At 44.4% G+C, this 14,143-nt stretch overlaps 1 protein-coding gene across 1 annotated transcript in view; it reads right to left on the bottom strand.

The window, feature by feature from the left end:
* PCLO (piccolo presynaptic cytomatrix protein) overlaps positions 1–14,143 on the bottom strand; it is a gene marked incomplete at both ends in the record, with an annotated part of 101,423 nt that overhangs the window by 59,622 nt on the left and 27,658 nt on the right. The window contains one exon of the mRNA XM_083366835.1: positions 12,769–14,103. Coding sequence (XP_083222961.1) covers positions 12,769–14,103 — 1,335 coding nt within the window. The remainder of the gene's footprint in view (positions 1–12,768; positions 14,104–14,143) is intronic.

Here is a 14,143-nt window from a genome sequence, read left to right on the forward strand (position 1 = left end):
CAGTTCAATTTAACCATCAAAATCCAGAAAAATTGAGGTCAGGCTTTATGAACTACAGCAAAAGAGATGCTGAGGGATTTATTTGTAAGAAGTCAAGAGATCTTGCAATGGGGTAATTTTAAAGACATTTAAATTTTTAAAGAGCAATACTCGATAAGGAATGTATAAACATTTCCATGACACAAATTTAACAAAATCTTTACTTCAGAATGCAAGTACATACTATCACGCAGACTAGATTTAGAAAGAAATGGAACGTATCTGTTACTGCTACTTATTCTTGTTTATATTACCTCAATAATCTCTGGAAGATCTTATCCAAGCTTAGGAACTGAGGTATGATATTTTATTTTGTGTTATATTTCACTTACTGTTTATTTGTATCTTGTTTACTAATGTATAAACTAGGTTTTCTCAGTTTTTGCTCTTTCTCTCTCTTATAACAGATTATTTTGAAGGGCTCTAGATATTGTAAGCTTTAGTTTTCATTTGTAGTATACTCTTATACTCCTTTTCTATTTTCTATTATGTATTTTATATACGGTAGTTCAGTTTTGTAAATATGTTGTTTTTAATTATTATATATAAATTTTAGCCTTACAATGTTTTAATTTTGGTTAGTCTACTATAGCTTTGCTAGTTTATTTATTATTTGATTTTATTTAAATAGCTGCCTATTTTACCTACATGATGCTGGGTGGGGCTTACCACATTAAGAACTAGCATATCTAAGTGCCCAAAGTCAGGAATGTGAGATGGGTGTATATATAAATTGAATGAATGAATGGACAAATAAATAAAAATACAGACAATGCAAAAATAGAACAGAAAGTAAAACACGCAGCTTCTGCAGAATCCTAAAAAGTCCTCAACGTAGTGAACGAATAGACTCTGTTCCACATTCAGGGTCCCAGGCTCAGGCACAGATGACACAACCCCACACAAATCCCAGGGCCTCAAGTGGCCCAAAATCCACAGCTGCTCAGTCTCGCCAGGGTCGAGACAAATCCTGCCCCTCCTCACCCAGACAACACCCCCCCCAACAGTGATCTGTTCCTGGGACAGGATCTCCACGGCACCGATTGGTCCATCCGCGGGCCAACCGAGCATCCCAGGGATTCTGGTCTGGAGGTTGCACAGCCTGGAGGAAGATTAACTGTCAAAGAAGCCCCATCAGGGCTCAGGTGGGGGAGGTAATTTAACCCTCTGGGGCAACAGCTTTTGTTTTTAGAATTTGCATAACAAAACTCCAAATTACCCAGTTAAGGGCATGGCATGCTTCTTTACCACCTCCAGGTGTTAATATTTGGAAAAAATAATTTATATTTAGCTATTATTTTGTCCTTCTCTTTCCCATGCAATCTGACACAAACAGAGGGTGTACAGTGGCCGGCACAATATTCCTTGTAGGCTAATATTAGGTAGGGCATTAGATGCCAGCTGTCTGAATGCTGAAGGGTTCTTTGTCTTTGACTTGTGTGGGATCTAAGTGTATCATCACCTACAAAAACACCCAGATTATTTTCAGATGAACATATAGGTGAGATTATTTAAATGCAACAGAAAGACCAACAACGCTAAAAATAGAACATCTCCAGAGACTTGTCAAGTTTCATGCCGTGGATCTGATTTAATGAAGCGATTTTCTTTGAACACAAAGTGGGGCCAGGGTGCAGCAATACAGAACTGTTTCTTTAAAAAAAATTACAAAAGAAGCTTATACTATTTCTCTTTTCCCGTCTTACCAACTTTTTTTCCTGCAAAAGTGATAATGGTACACAAACAAGCTACCCACAGCTTATGGGGGACATTGGAGGCTACATAGGGCTTGCTATAGTTCACCCAGTGATCACGTCATAAATTCGGGAAGCTGCTCCCTACTTTGGCTGGCATGAAATTGTCTCTTCCCATGGGGTTATCATACTTTCAAACAAGTCAGTTCAATGTCTCAAAGTATTCATATTTTTTTTACACAAGATTTTTTTTTAACGTACAACTGATGAGCAACATCGGCTGACCGTCACTTGCTTTGAAATCCCCTCATTGCTACAAACAGCAAGACCTTAATTTAACTTGTCATAAGTAACAGATAATTGTGGCTAGTTTAGCAAAGCTAGACCTGAAAAGTCTGAAAGACTTAAAGAACTAATAAATTACTCTGGATAATCTACAAGCCCAAGTTCAGTCCAGTTCAGCACGTGTTTATTTATATATTTTAGTACAACAAAAACAACTGACATCCAGACAGAGTGTTTACTCAAGCCCAGATTGATACTTGGTTAAGTCCTCCACAAAACACACTAACTTTTGTATGGCGATAACTGTGAGCATTGCTGGAACTCCCACATGCAAGGAATCCTATTGAAACCTTATGGGAACAGCTTGGGATTGTTTCAAAGTCAAAGAAGCCAGGCTGGCAGGAGAAAGCGCACAAGCCAGCCACGCAAAAACATGCTCTCTGTGAGTCAATCCGCACAAGCAGCATCTGGGAGATGTTTTCTGTAATAGTGTGGAGATAAAAGTCAGATCAAGGGGTTGTGGGACAATTTGGGATTGCCAGTCAGTGAGCTGAGGATCCACTTTGGGACTGCTGCTGTGGTACAAAAAACCTGTGTGAAAAACTGGGTCCTGGGGGGGAGGGAAGGTAATGACCTTCTTTGAGACCAAAGGGGTCGTTGGGTTAAACAGTTTTAAAGAACCACCAGTGTTAGATGACTGCAACTTAGGAATCCAGTTGTCTTACTAGCACTAGCAACTATTTATGCCAGTAAAAAGTTTGCAGATTCAGTTGAAAGCTGAAAGCTCTAATTCACCTAAATGGCACCAATGGTTTTTTACATTTGGTTTCTGTGGGCCAAAATGTGTGGCCAATGGGATGGCAAAATGGATCCAATTAAAATCCAAAACTCTTAGACACCCATTGGCACCAAATCCATTGACTCTTCCTGCTCCAAATGGATTAATTTAAATGGCTGCATTTCTGGTCTCCAAAGAGACAATATCCAAGGACAATGGATAATCAGAGACAGTAAAATGCCTGGCCTCTTATGCAACGCTCACTCTTTCTGAGATCTTGAATGAGTTAATAATGGATAATAGCAGCACCGGTGAGACATTGGCTTTACTGCTTCTCATGAAGTGTTTTGCAAGATATCAATCTCAATTTTAAAATGTCAGAACAAGATTTATGTATGGAACTGAAGGAGGAAGACAGCAATGTCTTATGAGTAGGAAAGAGGGTTACTCATCCTGAATCACATTATTTCCTAAAGCAATATATAACATATATAAATAAGCACAATGTATTAGTAAATGAAGTATAATACCCTGATTGTACTTTCTGAAAACATGTGCAAATTAGAGAAGAATGACTGGAAACTTGGAACTGACACAGCCGGTTGCTGCTCAGCTTCAAGCAGAGTTCCTTATTACTACCACGATGTGTGGGAAAGAGCTAATTTCTGATGCTCCAGACATTTTATGCTTCGTCTCAGAGGTGTGTGCTCAGAGATGTATCTCTAAAGGCAAAAAACCTGCAGCTCACTAACTGCATAAAAGCATAGCAAAATAAGCCCCTCCGTTTTTTGTAAACTAGTTTTGTAATCTGGTTTTGTAAACAGACACTACAATCATATTCCATCCCACTGTCCTATTACCAGTGGTGGGATTCAAACAGGCGAACAACCGGTTCTCTGTGTGGATGCTGCCTCCGAAAGGCCATTCTGGGCCTGGACAACAAAAAATTAGGTACCGGTTCTGCCAAAGTGGTGCGAACCAGCTGAATCCCACCCCTGCCTACTACCCTGTCCTCCACGATGCAATATACCATGATGCTGAACTACATTATAAGAATGTCATTTCCTCTTTTAACTCTACAAAAAGTAGGTACAGAAACACCCGTTTCCATTGCAACTCTTTATTTATAAAAGTGACTATTGTTTGTGCCTGCACTAAGATCCTGAACTTCTGGACCGTGTTTATAGATCCAAAGTATTTGTAAGCCAGGATTTGTAACCTAAAAGATCTTGACAAACGTGAATAATGGGCCCTATTCAACAAAATGACTTTCAATGTGGAGCATAGGAAAGTCCTACACTTAGGCAGGAAAAGCCAAAGGAACAAATACAGATTGGGTAAGACCTGCCTTGGAGGCAGTAACTGTGAGAGGGAACTTGGAGACCTGGTGGACGATCACTTGTTCATGAGCCAGCCGTGTGCAGCAGCAGCAAAAAAGCTAATACAAACCTGGGTTGTATAAACAGAGGCATAGAATCAAGATCACGCGAAGTACTAGTACCACTTTATAAAGCCCTAGTAAGACCACATCTGGAATACTGCAGCCAGTTTTGGTCACCATATCACAAAAAAGATGTTGAGAGTCTGGAAAAAAATCAGAGAAGAGCAACTAAGATGATCCAAGGCCTAGACACCAAAACGTACAAAGAACAGCTGCAGAACTTGTGTTTGGCCAGTCTAAAGAAAAGAAGAAACGCTGGAGACATGACAGCAGTGTTCCAGTACCTGAGGGGCTGCCACAAGGCAGAGGGGGCCAGGTTGTTCACCAAAGCACCACAGGGAAGGACAAGAAACAACGGTTGGAAGCTGATCAAAGAGAGAAGAAACCTGGAATTAAGGAGAAACTTCCTGACAGAGTGAGGACAATCAACCAGTGGAACCAGAAATTGTGGGCGCTCCATCGCTGGAGGTTTTTAAAAAGAGACTGGACAATCACCTGTCTGAGATGGGATAGGTTCTCCTGCTTGAGCAGGGGGCTGGACTAGAAGACCTCCAAGATCCCTTCCAGCTCTGTTCTGTTCTAATGAGTTGTATATATTTTCTCTGTTATAAAAATAAAAAGTAATTATTTCTCCAGACATTCCATATACAGTATGTCTCCCATTAATATGCTTTTATGTATTGGCCAGAAAAGCAAAGAGTGAGCAAGATAAAGCAAATGAGCCAAAGAAGTATTGGCTTCTGAAATGGCTGACTGAAGCCTTCTTATTTTATAGAGAGACAGACAGAACTGAGGACGGGGGAGGAATAGCCAGGACTCACAGATTTTGTTTCCCTGCTCTTCAGTCATTTCTGATTCTCAGAGATTACCTGGACAAGGCCTGCGGTTTTCTTAGAGAGGTTTTTTTCAAAAGTGGTTTGCCATTGCCTCCTTCCTAAGGCTGAGAGAAAATGACAGAGGCAGAACAGATTAAGAAGAGGTGGCAAAATTACACAGAAGAACTATACAAGAATGAGCTTAACATCCCTGATAATCACAACGAGGTGGTCACTGACCTCGAGCCAGACATCCTGGAATGTGAAGTGAAGTGGGCCTTAGAAAAGCTGAGCAACAAAAAAGCTAGTGGAGGTGACAGTGTTGCAGCTGAGCTATTCAAAATCTTAAAAGACAATTCAGTAAAAGTGCTACACTCAATTTGCCAGCAAATTTGGAAAACTCAACAGTGGCCACAGGATTGGAAAAGATCAGTTTACATTCCAATTCCAAAGAAAGGCAGTGCCAAAGAATGTTCAAACTATCGCACCATTGCACTCATTTCTCGTGCTAGTAAAGTTATGCTACAAATAAATCCTACAAGCTAGACTCCAGCAGTATGTGGATTGAGAACTACCAGAAGTACAGGCAGGATTTCGAAGAGGCAGAGGAACTAGAGATCAAATTGCCAACATACGCTGGATCATGGAGAAAGCTAGAGAGTTCCAGAAAAACATCTACTTCTGCTTCATTGACTATGCTAAAGCCTTTGATTGTGTGGATCATAACAAACTGTGGCAAGTTCTTAAAGAGTTGGGCGTACCAGACCATCTTATTTGTCTCTTGAGAAACCTATATGTGGGCCAAGAAGCAACAGCAAGAACTGGACACAGAACCACTGATTGGTTCAAAATTGGGAAAGGAGTCCGGCAAGGCTGTATACTGTTGCCCTGCCTATTTAACTTATATGCAGAGCACACCATGAGAAAGGCAGGGCTAGATGATTCAAAAATTGGAATTAACATTGCCGGAAGAAATGTCAACAACCTAAGATATGCAGATGATACCACTCTAATGGCAGAAAGTGAAGAAGAACTAAAGAGCCTCTTGTTGTGGGTGAAGAAGAAGAGTGCAAAACTTGGGTTAAAACTTAACATTAAGAAAACCAAGATCATGGCATCTGGGCCTCTCAATTCCTGGCAAATAGATGGGGAAGAAATGGAGGTAGTGACAGATTTTATTTTCCTGGGCTCCATGATCACTGCAGATGGGGACTGTAGCCAAGAAATTAAAAGACGCTTGCTCCTGGGGAGGAAAGCCATGGCAAATCTAGACAGCACACTAAAAAGCAGAGACATCTCCCTGTCAACAAAAGTGCGTATAGTCAAGGCTCTGGTCTTCCCAGTTGCAATGTATGGCAGTGAAAGCTGGACCGTAAGAAAGGCTGAACGCCAAAGAATGGAGGCCTTTGAACTATGGTGCGGGAGAAGACTCCTGCGAGTTCCTTGGACTGCAAGGCAATCAAACCGGTCAGTCCTAGAGGAGATCAACCCTGACTGCTCTTTAGAAGGCCAGATCCTGAAGCTGAAACTCAAATCCTTTGGCCACCTAATGAGAAGGAAGGACTCACTGGAGAAGAGCCTAATGCTGGGAAAGGTTGAGGGCAAGAGAAGAAGGGGACGACAGAGAATGAGGTGGCTGGACAGAGTCACTGAAGCAGGAGGCGTGAGCTTAGATGGACTCCAGAAGATGGTAGAGGACAGGAAGGCCTGGAGGAACGTTGTCCATAGGGTTGTGATGGGTCGGACACGACTTCGCAGCTAGCAACAACAACAAGGGTGATATTGGAGACTTAGTGAAAACTAGCAGCACTAGTTTTCCTTTCTATCAAAAAAAGAAAAGAGAAGAATAGTCCCTACATCTCGCCAGCTTTGCAAATTCCAGACTGTTTTCATCAGGAAGGGTTATCTCACACTCATTTCTTTTGTTCTTTTAAAGAGCTGTTGGTTAAGCAAAAGCAACAAGATTGCAGCTAGGGAAAAAGAATAGCTAAGAAGTAAAAATGACTGCACGCATTACAACATGCAGCCGAGTGTTGAAAGCAAGGAATAATCAGCCGCAGGAGCAGCTACAGTCCGCTCCGAGATCCCAGCAGGGACAAAGCAGAGCTCTACCTCCTGTTCAAAAGTTCTGGGCAGCTCCTGCTTCTCGCATTCCTTGAGTTAGTCGTATGCATGCATTGCTCAGGGACACAGGCGCAAGTCTGAAGGGTTACTGAGGGAGTGGCCATTAAACAAGAACCACCCCTGTGCAGTACGATTAACCTAGTTTTTATAAACTCAAGATAGTCTTCCTCCAGGGCTTTTACCAATTTATTCCCTTCTGCAGTAGGTCTACATAGCTAAAATGTTTACCCTATTTACTATTCCTAAATGGCATGGCTTATTTTAACATTCTTAATTCTTTTAGATTAGTTTCAGTTTTCATAGATTTTAGTCTAACTTTATACTTTTACATCTTATACTGCATCCTACCTATGTTGGTTCTGCGTTTTATAGTATTGTATATTTATGTATTGTACTGGTTAATAACTGAAATATACTTGTTTCTAAACAGTTTGAATGCTAGAAGAACAGAATGCAACATCTTTATTCCTTTGAATAAGATGTTGGTAGGAAATTTGCTTAAGTAGGGATTTTGATTTCATTAGTGATCAAAACTATGGAAATAAATCAATTCATCCCAAAGGTGCTTTCTTAGGAGGCAGCCAGACTTTCTTGTTTTTCTTTGAAGACGTTTCGCTTCTCATCCAAGAAGCTTCTTCAGCTCTGACTGGATGGTGGGGAATGAAAGGATTAACAATCCTTGCAGACAGCTGGTCATTTGCATCCTTTTAGAGAGTCGCTGAGGCCACCTGGGGGCTTATCTGTCTCCTCAGGGTCACCTGAGTGGTGCAAATGGGTGTGGAGCCTTCTTGGAACTGCTGAAAGGACCGTGCTGTAGACTGGAGGGAGATGATGTCGTCTCCCCGCCCCCCAGTTGAGAGAGGGCTGTTCGATTTTGACATAGGTGGCCTCTTTGACCCCTCTTTCAAACCAGCGGTCCTCTCTGTCCAAAATGTGGACCCCTTTGAAAGAGGGGTCAAAGAAAATTTCTCCCACTGCAATTTAATATACCTAAGTAATAACAGCTAAAAGGATTTATGCGTAAAATGTAATGTATCCTTTAAAAAATAGCAGCAAAAACAATACACTCCAAACTTATGCAACAGCACCATGAAAAAAAATAAAGCCAGCAGTACCAGACATTTAAAAGATCCGAAGAATCTGGAGGTCGGAGTGCTTGCAGAGCTGTCCTAAAACCTTCAGACATCTACCTAGTGCCCGCCCGCAGCAGCAGAAAGCTCAGGCATGAAGAGAGAATATTCCGAACTGAACTCTCGAGAAATTCAATGGTGCACGACTGTAAAAACGTTGTCTTGGGCACCAGCTTTCAGCTAGCAGTGAAAGTTCCCTTATGCAACTGTAAAGCCATTGCTCAGCTCCAACCTGTAGGCCAGGTGAGTCCCTCCAGATGTTTCCCACTGGAATTCCAAGAGGTCGTGTCCAGCTGCTGGTCGTGTCCTAGCAGCTGTTCTTTACCATCTTTGGCAGATCCGTTTTTACAATATCTGCCAGAACTAATATTTGCTTAACTGTGGCGGTTCCCAATGCAGAGGGGCCAGGCTCCGACTGTCCAGGGAGCTCAACGGTTTTCATCATATTGTATTCAGAGTGCCAGAATGATAGAAAAATCCACCCAGCAGCCTGACTCTTTTACCGAGATGCCCAGCCTACATATTTGATTGTCTTCCATTTCTGGCACCGCAGAATGCCTATTCCTTTAACCACGGCAGCACTAGACGTGGCGAGTCAAAAATTGAGTACGTATCAATTTTCCTGGTACAGCAATGCAATGATAAAACAGCAACAAGAACAACAACAAAAAGAGAAGGATGGGGTTTAGCCATTGAGTTCAGCCTTTCTTGTAGTTATTAAGGCACTGGATCTCTGCCAAGAAGAGATTGGCTCTAGGGGTCAAGGAACACAGAGCCTTAAATGAAGCCGCTGGCAATAAGTACATCCTTGAAAGCTGTAGTTGCCACTTGAGAAACCAGCAAAGCAGTGTCTATACAACTGCAGAAACTCATATAAAAGGAGTGGATGGCCTTGTAACATTATGTTGAAGCATGTTTGTTCAGATTGTGTGATGGAATGTGCACCTACAGGAGCAGTGTCTCTCTCTGTGTGTGTGAGTTTTAGCAATGCAGAGCTTTCCCAGAAAAAGGCCTGAATTAGGAGTTTGCACAGTCCTGAGTTGCATGGGAGACGGGGGAAGAAGTCCAGGATAGCCACACCCTAGAAACTCTCAGTATATATATCTGGTAGGTTAAGAAGGTTTGGCTCCAGTTTGCCAAGATTCTGTCCATTAGAATAAGGAAATAAAGGACTGGACTCCACTGGATCCCACTGCCTCATCCCTGGGCCTGACCCTGACAGACTGCATCCTTCCTATACTCCGAGAGGCACTTATGTTGCCATGGATCTCCGCCACAGAGGGAGCCAGATGGAGCCCAGAGATCTGCGGGTGGTTCCCGCTGCCGCTCTGTCCGTCCAAAGTCTGGGTTCCACTTGGAAGGAGAGGGCAGCTGAGGCTCTGGGCTGGATTATGCCTACGCGGCCCTCCTGTGGATGCCATCGTTTCCCATAGTTTACGGAGGAGTTGGGAAAGACGAAATGGGAGATGTCTAGAGTGTTGCTGGCATTCAACTTGGGATGGACAACTGGAAATGCACTGAAGCCACTATCAAAGCCTACCTTGTGGCAATAAGGGCAGATATCTGTCATTCTCTCCTCACCTTTTTAAAATTGTAATATTAATTTTTAAACTGTTGGTTTTTTATATAGTTTTTTTTTATTGTGTACTGGCTGGAGTTGCATTTTGTGAGATGAGGAGCTGTGTAAATATGATGAATAAATAAATAGTTTCTGATCTATGCTTTTTCCCTGTGAGCTCTAACCACACGCCTGGAGGCAAGGAGAGACAAGCCGTGGCTTCCCTGCAGGCATAAGGCCTGAGAACCGAGCGCAGGGTCTTGTGGCCACACGGGCAGCGATGGGCTTTTTTAAAAAAAAGTGCAGAAAGTAGCCAACCAAACGCTTGTCAGCTTGAGTTCAGCCAACACTGTCAACTCTCCAAGGCTAGCCAGAACCTGGCCTCCCACCCACCTGGGCTTCTCCTCAGGCACCCTGCACGCCTAGCGACCTCTTGGGCTGGTCAAGGTAAAAGTGTTACAGTCGCTCCGCTGCTTGTTATCTAGTGTTCTCTCCCTTAGATTCACAGCCTACCTTACCTCTAGGAGTTTAAAAGTTTGGTAATCTCCTCTCTTTCTTTTTTTAACACCCCAGAAGATTTCTGTGAGAAAAAGTGACCTGAGACGCAACTCCGATCCAACCAGGCAACTTCCATGGCCGGTTTTCTGGGTCTTTCCTAGCCCAGCACCACACACTTCCACAGCTCCCTCAAAATTTCATACACATCCTCGCTACGTGCCAGCTGGAAGACCATTTTTTATGAGGAAACAAGGTTAAATCACCACTTACACATCCAATTATCTTTTATGATAATGAAATAAATCTATCAAGAGGCCTACCGCAAGCTTTTAACACAGGCAAAAAATAAAATGCAGGGAAATAAAAGCCTGAAGTTCTTTCAGCATCCGCTACGTGATTCGGCAGCATCTGTGAGTTTTAGCAAGTCTATAAATAGCAAGTGGGCAACTCTACACAGTTCTTAGCATTTAGATTCTGCAGATTATTAACAAAAACCTAGAACAGGGCTGGTTGCATTTACTTGCATGGCATCCTTTCAGTATCTGAATATTTGATATCTTTTCTAAGGCATTTGAGCACTCTCTTCCAATATTATGGGTGGAAATCCAAAACAGGAGGGAAGTTGCACTATGCTAAGTGCAAGGCGGCTTAAATTCACCTCAGATTCATTGGGTTAACAATTCTCTTAACCAAGGGAAAGTCGCTCTCTTTGCCTTGCGGGGGTCTTTGCTCGTCTTCCCATTGGGGGGCTTCTCTGGGCATCCAATGATGTGGCTGTTTTCCTCCATTCTTCAAAGCGAGGGGACCACAGAGCAAATCTGGGGGTGCTTTGCTCATCAAACCTAAGGCTTTGCAGAAGCAGCCCCAGTAAATAAATATAAGGCTTAGCTGGAGGCACACCATACGTCCTTCCATGCTGCTGTTGTGGCTGCAATTAAAACTGCAGCCTGATGCACATACACAACATCAGCCAGAGATCTGTCTCAAATGATCACCTATCACAAATAAGTAAAGCAACGCAGTCATAAAAGTCCATCCCATCAGCAACGAGGGGCTCTTCCTGACAGCGAGAGGGATGTGCTTTCTCCCCATTCAGGGGGGCTCTTTGCTGTCCACCCTCCTTCCGCCCAGGGTCACCTCGCCCAACCACAAGCCACCCACGCAGCAGCGCTTCTTCCCTAAGGCCAGGGCAGCTGCCTGAAGGCTAAGCTCACGTATGCCGCCGGTCCATATCCAGGACGAAGGAGCCTGCTGGGTGTATGCAGCAAAGCACCACGCAAAAGACTCACAGGAAAACAGCTGGCCTCTCTATGGAGTTCATTTCCCAAACTGGGGGTGCCAAAATAGGTGGCTTTTTTCTATTTCAGAAAATTTGAGCTTGGCAGTTCAACCTCGACGCCAACAGGAACCAGCCTGGAGCGAGGAGGGAAACCACCAGCCCAGCCCAGAAGGAGGCCACGATTGGGTTTTTTGCATTGCCCAAGACATGGTTTCATTTGAGGAAGGCGTTAACTTTAGCAACAGCTGTGAAAAGGGGTTTTGTTACACTTGTTACATTATATTTGGTAAAATGTAAACGATCCGTTTGACATATTTTAAATATGGCCATATTAATCTAAATCCACACAGATCCCACCCATTTCTTCAAACTGTTTTATATCACTTTATGAAAAAAATCTTCCTCTCAGCTTGTCTGAATTACATTAAATCAAATTTTCAAATTTGTATTTAAAAATTCATAGCAAGGAACTCAACTTTTTCAGCCCAACGTGGAAATTAATCAATGCGTGCGTAGTTTAATACAGATCCTGTTTATGGTTTCCTTGCCATGAGGTGCTGGAGAAAAGCTTCTTTCACTTATAATTATCTTTAGTTTGCTTTACATTTTGTACAGTCTGTTCTGCAAGTTTTATTCTTATGCAAAAATAAAACCACATTTCTTTGTTTTCAGCTATAATCTAAATCAGCTTTGTATTGAGGAATATTAGTCCTTTCACTGCAGAGACCATTCTCCTTGAAAATGTTCCTGTTGATTAATGAGAATGTTTCCCTGAAAGATGGTGTCTAGATTTCCTAGCATGAGCCAGACATAGGGATACAGCCAGCCATATAAAAAGATACCTAATCAGATGGCGGGGAGAGGAAGGGGATGGCCTGTTTATTTGGAAGAGAGATTGAGAAATAAAAAAAAATAATCCAGGAAAAGACAATGACAAACCACAATGACAATGAATTACTTAAAACTTGCTCCATTGTTCAAATACAAGTAATATAAGGGATGAGTGCAAGGGGGGAAAAGCCCTGCTTGTGACACAACATAAACTTTTAACCAAGCCGCTTGAGTCACTTTTCTCAGACTAGGAAGGGGTCGAACAATGGTCTGGAGCAAAAGAGAGCGGCACCTACCTCTGTGATGTGGGGCGTTGGGTTAAATCCACAGAGGCTGCACACAACCGCCTTGCATTCTGTGCATGTGCCGTGATTTGGAGGGCCTCCAGAGCCCACGTTCAGACCCGTTTCGCAGAGGGGACACACGGACGCCGCCTCTGGGGGGCCCTGGGGTGCCTCTGGGGCCCCCTCCCTCTCCTCTCCTCCAGCCCCGAGGGGTGCCTGGGAGGCCCCGGCAGGACCCGGCGGTTTCTTCTCGGCCTCTGGCTGGCTGGCACAGATGGCTTCCTTTGGGGGGCGCTTCTCTGCCAGGGGAGGCTTGGCTTCCTTCCTCGCGGGTCCCCCCCTGGGAGATGGCGGAGGGGGCTCTTTCGGCAGGGCAGGAGGAGGGGGCTGCCTGGAGGGGGCCGAAGGGGCAGCTCCGGGCGCCTGAGCTCCTGGCTGGCCCGCTGTGGTAATCAAACTGGAAGCCTGGCTGAAAATCGAAGCCCCAAATCCAAACAGCTTCCCAGTAACCGTTTCCGGAGGGGCTGCAGGAAGCGACCTGGGGGCATCGCCTGCTGTGTGGAGGCCGAAACGCTTGGCCAGCTCCGGTGCTCTCGGAGGCGGTTGGGTCTGGACCTGAGGTCGGGCTTGGCCGGGCTTAGCACCCGTGGAGGCTGGTTGGCCCTTTGGAGTCAATTTGGCATCTGACCCCATGGGTTTCGTCTGGGGCTGGGCTTTCGCAGAGGGCTCTTTTACCCCTCTTACCGTTTCCGTCTCCTTTTGGCCCTTAGCATTTAAATCGCTTCCAAGCTGAGGACTGAGTTTTCCTCCAGACTTTTGAGGGGACCCTTGAGGTAAAGTTTTGCCACCTGGAGTAGCTACTTTATCAACGGGCGCAGGCTTGTCCCGCGGCAGCTTGTCCACTTCTGGCCTCGGAAGGGGCTCTGCTTTGCGTTGAGGAAGCAAAGGCTCAGGGCCATTTTGTCCGGAGGGCTCAGATGCGGCGGCATCGCCGGTGAGTTTCCGAGGACCGGGCTGCTTCCGTTGATCCTCGCTTCCCAATGGCTGGGCCTGGTGGGACTTGGAGGCAGATTCTGCTGGCCTGGGTTCAGCAGGAAGAGCCTTTGCCTTTGCAGGAGAAGAACCGGGCTGGGCAGGCGGATGCTTTGCTTGGGTTGGCGGCTTTTGCTGTTCCGAGGACTTTGTCGCATCCTGTTTCAGAGCACTTTCTTTCTTCTTCGCGGCTGGCTGCGGTTGGGAAACTGCTGTGGCTGGAATCTCTTGCCTGGGTGCCGAAGGCCGAGCAGGAGCCAAGTCACCCCCTAAAGCTCTTTGCATCTGGCAGTTCAAGCACAGCCATTCTTTGATCTGTAGGCATAATTGAAAAATAAAACATCAAGACAGAATT

Source organism: Vipera ursinii (genome assembly GCF_947247035.1).
Source record: "Vipera ursinii genome assembly, chromosome: 6".
NCBI lineage: Eukaryota > Metazoa > Chordata > Lepidosauria > Squamata > Viperidae > Vipera > Vipera ursinii.